At 37.0% G+C, this 6,540-nt stretch overlaps 1 protein-coding gene across 1 annotated transcript in view; it reads left to right on the forward strand.

The window, feature by feature from the left end:
- The window catches only part of LOC106872771 (claspin), a 59,663-nt gene that overhangs the window by 23,348 nt on the left and 29,775 nt on the right, over positions 1-6,540 (forward strand). The window contains exons 12-14 of the mRNA XM_014919871.2: positions 1,332-1,344; positions 2,854-2,989; positions 6,266-6,444. Of these exons, the coding sequence (XP_014775357.1) occupies positions 1,332-1,344; positions 2,854-2,989; positions 6,266-6,444 (328 nt within the window). The remainder of the gene's footprint in view (positions 1-1,331; positions 1,345-2,853; positions 2,990-6,265; positions 6,445-6,540) is intronic.

Genomic DNA, 6,540 nt, shown 5'->3' on the forward strand with positions numbered 1-6,540 from the left:
TATATATATATATATATATATGAGAGAAGAGCTACCTTTGTTGGTAGCTAAGGGCCTCTCCTTCAGAGTGAAAAGCAGATTGTATGATGCCTGTGCATGTAAAGTTATGTTATATGGCAGTGAAACATGGGCTTTGACTACAGAGGACTTGCAAAGGCTTGAAAGAAATGAAGCTAGCATGTTCCGCTGGATGGGTGTTGTCATTGTGCATACACAACAGAGTATAAACAATTTAAGAAGAAAACTGGGTATAAGAGGCATCAGATGTTGTGTGCAAGAGAGAAGATTGTGCTTGTTTTTGGTCATGTGATGAGGACAGCTGTATAAAGAAGTGCTTGGTAGACTCAGGAAGGCATGGGACGAAGTGGTGAGAAAGGATTTTGGGACACTGGACCTCACTGAGGAAATGACAAGGGACTGGGTGATATGGCGATTTGTTGTACTTGATAAGACATGTCAAGCTAATTAAAGTCGCTGTTTTCCACACATACAGGCTTCTTTCAGGTGCCGGTGCCACGTAAAAAGCACCCAGCACACACTGTTAAGTGGTTAGCATTAGGAAGAGCATCCAGTCATAGAAACCATGCCACAATAGACAGTTGGAGTCTGAACAGCTCCCTGCTAGTCAGCTCCATATCAAACTGTCCAACCCATTCCATCATGGAGACTGGATATTAAACGATGATGATATTTATGTACCTGATGAGCTTCTTTCAATTTCTGTCTACCAAATCTACTCACAAGGCTTTGATTAGCTTGGGGCTATACTAGAAGACACTCGCCCAAGGTGCCATGCAGTGGGACTGTACCTGAAACCATGTGGTTGGGAAACGAACTTCTTACCATACAGCCATGCCTTCACCCATTAAAAACTGTATTGGATGATGCTAGTGGTTTCAGATCTGGTAGAATCTAGATGATTGATTTGAAACAAAACAATCACATGCTTAACCTCACACAGTAATGCTGCTTATTCATTATTACTTCCTTTCTGTATGTGTGTAAAAGAAATTATCAATTAGCATGGCTATTATTATGCTAATTGATAATTTCTTTGACGGTAATATAACTCTGTTTGTTTATCACGTCCAGCATTCTGAATAGCTGTGGTTGGTCCATTGTTATTATTATTCTTTGGATTATGATTGTTACTATGACATTATTAAGAATTGTCATTGCTTTGCTGTGACTAGCTGAATTGTTACATTTATTTGGAATTCATTGCTGTCTATAATGCATTTCACTACAGTTTGTTGTCAATATTATATTTTTACACTGCATTCTGTTACACCTTATCTTTTATTTTTAATTGTGTTAATTTTCGAATGTAGAAGTGAATAAATGGCAAGAGAATTGTCGGCTGACATTTTTTTTTATCTTTTACTTGCTTCAGTCATTAAGCTGCGGCCATGCTGGGGCACTACCTTAAGGAATTTTTAGTCAGTACTTTTTTGTTAAATCCTGATACTTATTCTATTGGTCTCTTTTGCCGAACTGCTAAATTATGGGGACATAAACGCACCAACACCAACTGTCAAGCGGTGGTGGGTGACAAAAACATATACACACACACACACACACATGACAGGGTTCTTTCAGATTTCATCTACAAAATCCACTCACAAGGCTTTGATTGGGGCCTGAGGCTATAGTAGATGACACTTGCCCAAGGTGCCCCGACGTGGGAGTGAACATGGAACCATATGGTTGGGAAGCAATCATCTTGCTGCACAGCCGTGCAGATCAATATCTAAAAGTATATATTTCCTCTTCACAGCAGTTCATAACTGAGGAATAAATTTACACTTGCCAACATTTGAACAGTGCATTTCAAGCTCATGAAATAATTATACTCTACATTTGTTACTATGGCAAGAAGCTTTCATGGAATATTTAAATTTCAATAATGGTTGATTGTATATGCTTCTCTTTTCCTCTAATACTGATATTTGGTTCATGAGTCCAACACTCTAACCACTAAGTCACGTGCCTCCACATACCATTATAGGAAGAGACTTCACTGTGCACATTACATCTTCATCATCAACATATTTGTCCCTCTTGGATGAGTGTTTTTGAAGTTTTGTTTTATGACCAGATGTTTTCTCTGACTCCAACCATTTTAGTTGCCTCTTATGATATATATGAAGGTGCATAGCTCAGTGGTTAGAGTGTCGGACTCACAATCATGAGGTAGTGAGTTCAATTCTCAGCCGGAGTGTATGTTGTCTTCTTGAGCAAGACACTTTATTTCATGTTATTCCAGTTTTGGTGCCAAGCTGTATCAACTTTTGCTTTTCCCTTGGACAACATTGGTGGCATGGAGAAGGGAGGCTGATATGCATGAGCGACTGCAGTTGATCTTCCATAAACAACCTTACTTGGACTTGTACCTCGGAGGGTAACTTTCTATGAGCAATCCCCTGGTCATTCATGACTGAAGGGGGTGCTTTACACTTTTTTATGAAATACATGGATATGGTGTACTTATTCTAAAAGCCAGGGTATGCCTGATACTCCTGGTGTAAAAATAACATAAATAACAAATGAGTTTATCTTGCCTCTTTATACTGTAGCTACCACAAGGATTTCTCAGTATTCAGAATCAGACTAAAAATCAAGTATGAATAGTTATTCTGCACTTTTCTTATAAAACAATGCATGCTAGGGTGCATACTGTGGATTATTGCCTTGTCCCTCAACATGTCACCTCATTGTTGTAGCATTTCTGGATCTAATTTGGGGGTAAACAATGGGTTTTTTAAAGTTTGCTAAGGTAAATGTAAGTGCCTTTGGTTTTTAATAGATGACATTTAATTATTATTCTTTTTGTATATTGGTTTTATTCTTCAGTGGAAAATTCTCCTGGAACAAGAAACCTGAAAATAAATATTTCAATTCTGGAGTCAGTGTGGATGGTGATGGTGAAGGCTTTGGAACCTTGAAGTTATTGTCTGATGATGAAGATAGCAATCGTGGAAGTGGCAAGGTATGTTAGGAAACCATTCATACTCTCTCTTTCTCTTGACTAACAAAATGTCTTTTATTTAGGCACAAACACACCAGTGTGGTTAAAAAGCTTGCTTTCCAATCACATGGTTTTGGGTTCAATCCTATTGCATTGCACTTTGCACAAGTCTCTTCTGTTATACACCCAGGCCAACCAAAGCTTTGTGAATGGATTTGGCAGAAAGAAACTGAAAGAAGCCCATCATAGTCTGTGTATTTGTTCATTTTTCTGTATTGGATCTTTTCTGTTGCTGGCTCAGATTTTGAAATTTTAGAATTGAAAATTTTCAAATTTGGTATATTTATTTAGTTTTTCATGTTGAATCCAATTTTGTTATTTGTTTATTCCAGAAAATGTTCAGAAAAATGTTACAAAAGTTTAAAGTTGGATAATTTTTATCCAATCAAATCTGTGTTAGGATTATGGTTATAGTTTGATTCATCATCGAAGAAAATAGCTAGGTTAAAAGAACCTACACATGGAGATAATGGTGGTTCTCATGTTACTATGCAAACAGGCACAAATATATCTGTGGCTTTTAATTGACTAAAATTACCCATAATTTGTTAACTTTAGAAATTATTGACTTTTTATTTTTTAATTTATGGCAAAAATGAATTTTATTTTCACGATGGCACCTGTGCCCAGCGTCGCCTTCCTGGCACTTGTGCTGGTGGCACGTGTAAAGACATTCGAGCGCGATCGTTGCCAGTGCCGCTGGACTGGCTCCTGTGCAGGTGGCACGTAAAATACACCATTTTGAGCGTGGCCGTTACCAGTACCGACTTACTGGCCTTCGTGCCGGTGGCACGTAAAAGCACCCACTACACTCTCGGAGTGGTTGGCGTTAGGAAGGGCATCCAGCTGAAGAAACTCTGCCAAATCAGATTGGAGCCTGGTGTAGCCATCTGGTTCACCGGTCCTCAGTCAAATCGTCCAACCCATGCTAGCATGGAAAGTGGACGTTAAACGATGATGATGAATTAGCATACAAAATTAAATCAGTAAACCAAATTTGAAAACAATTGGCACAAAATTTCAAAACAGAAAACTGTGACAGCAACAAAAAAAAGATCCTCTATATTTGCACAGGTTGGACGAATATGTTCTATACATATATGTGTGTGTATGTTTATGTTTATGTGTATGTTTAAGTCAATCACTCAGTCCTGTAATTGAGCAGAAAATATTTAAAAATACATTTGCTTATTCAAATATTTGTAGCGTATTTATTTGTGGTCAGATTACTTTGAAAGTTGGCTGTGTTGTAGAAAATACTTAGTTTTTAGTTTTAATGTAAATTCTCATTTGTGCTAAAAATTAATGCTGTGCACATTTGATTGCTAATTTATTCTACTGACTAGCACTCTGTTGGTTATGGCAACGAGGCATCCAGTTGATCCATTCAACGAAACGGCCTGCTTGTAAAATTAAATTGCTAGTGGCTGAGCACTCCAAAGACACGTATATATCCTCAATGTAGTTCTTAGAGAGGTTCAGCATGATATGGAATGTGACAAAGCTGTCTCTTTGAAAGAAAGGTACAACTCAGTTTTGCCAGCGGACGTGACTAGAGCAACATGAAATAAAGTGTCTTGCTCAAGGATACAATGTACCACTGAAATGAAACTCGTGACTGTGAGCTGAATACCCAAATCACTAAACCATGTGGCTTCACAGCTGCCTATTTATTATATACTAGTATAAGGTGGCGAGCTGGCAGAATCGTTAGCGTGTCAAGCAAAACACTTAGCAGCATTTCGTCTGTCTTTATGTCTGAGTTCACATTCTGTTGGTGTCGACTTTGCCTTTCATCCTTTCGGAGTTGATAAATTAAGTACCAGTGAAATACTTGGGGTCGATATAATTGACTAATTCCCTCCCTGAAAATTTCAGGCTTGTGCCTTTAGTAGAAAGGATTATATACTAATAAAAAAAAAAACCACTCAAAAAGACAATGCAAAGAATTGTTAGTAATAAATTAAATGTAATTGGTAACAGACAAGGACATATGTCTGTTACCAATAAAAGAAAGAATGTTATTTCCTTGACTCTTTTGTACTTTTTTCACTTTGAAACTTACAGGTAAGCTAATTTGTTCCTTTTAGAGTTAACATTCACGAAAATTGTACATGAAAGTTTCAATAAAACCTCTGTAAATAAATCACAAAACTTGAGCAACAGGTGCATCAATTTTAATAGCAAATGTTATAGAATGTAAATAACTGCTGGAAGTAAGGATTAAAGTTTTCTCCCTTAGTTTGGAGAGTTCAAAACTTGCTTTAAAACTAACAATATCGGACCAATTATTCAGCAAGCTTGAGACCAGAAGTGTCTTGGATTTTGGGATTTTCTGTTTTTTTTTTTTTTTTGAGACAGTCTAAATATGCGCTTAAAATATAAAATAAAGTATCAGAATTAAAGTGCTAAATTGTATTTAATAGATTCAAATTAACGTGTGTGTGTGTCTTTGTGCCTGTCCTCCACCACCACTCGACAACCAGTGTTGGTATGTTTATGTCCCACAACTTAGTTATTCAGCAAAAGAGGCCAACAGAATAAACACTTGGCTTAAAAAAAAAAAAAAAAGTCGTAGGGATGATCTGTTTGATTGAAACACTCAAGGCAGTACCCCAGCATGGTCACAGTCAATTGACTGAAGCAAATAAAAGAATAAAAGATAGTATTTTGATTCAGGTAGTTTCAGGTGGAACAACACTCAAAGATATTCCCTTTTGAGCAGATTTGTGTTGCATGGAATGTTAAAAGTTAACAACGGCAGTGCATCAGCATGGCCACAGCTCTGAGCTGAAACTATAAAAAAAAAAAAAAATCTAGTTCATTTGTAGCTGTGCAGGTATTTGTATATAGCAGTATTGGGTGGTATTTGTATAAAGAAGTGGGTAAGTGGGAGTCAGTGAAATGATTAGCAAATTCACTTTGCAGACATGACATGCCAGGTCGAATCCTCTGTGAGGCACCTAAAACTGGTTGGATGGAAACACTTTGAAAACCTGTTGAGTAAACTGTACTTGTAATTCAAACGGCCTGCTTTCTGATACATTGTGTCATGCTATCTCAATGTTATTGCTATATTAAATGTCTTTGGCATACTTGTCCACTGAACGTCACTGTAGGCAAATGTCTTCTACAATGGTATTGGACCAACCCAAATTAACTTCCCCTAGGTAGAGCTTCTTAACTAATTCACATCTTAACTATTTGCTTTTCTAATTTCATATTGTGTATTTACAGGAAGATGATAATGACACCGATGTTCTAAATGAAAGTGATGATGATGACGATGGTTTCATTGTTGATGGTGGTGGAGGTGATGATGATGCTAGCGTTAATAATGTAAACTCTGAGAAGGAAGAGGATGAAAATGGCAGCACGCAAAAATTCTCAGGATTCACATATGGAAACACATCTAAGTATGAATTCTAAAGCATTCTGTGTGTGTGTGCATATGTGTGTAACATGATATGTGTATATATATATATATATATATATATATATATATATATATA

This window comes from Octopus bimaculoides, chromosome 11 (genome assembly GCF_001194135.2).
Source record: "Octopus bimaculoides isolate UCB-OBI-ISO-001 chromosome 11, ASM119413v2, whole genome shotgun sequence".
Classification (NCBI taxonomy): Eukaryota; Metazoa; Mollusca; class Cephalopoda; order Octopoda; family Octopodidae; genus Octopus; species Octopus bimaculoides.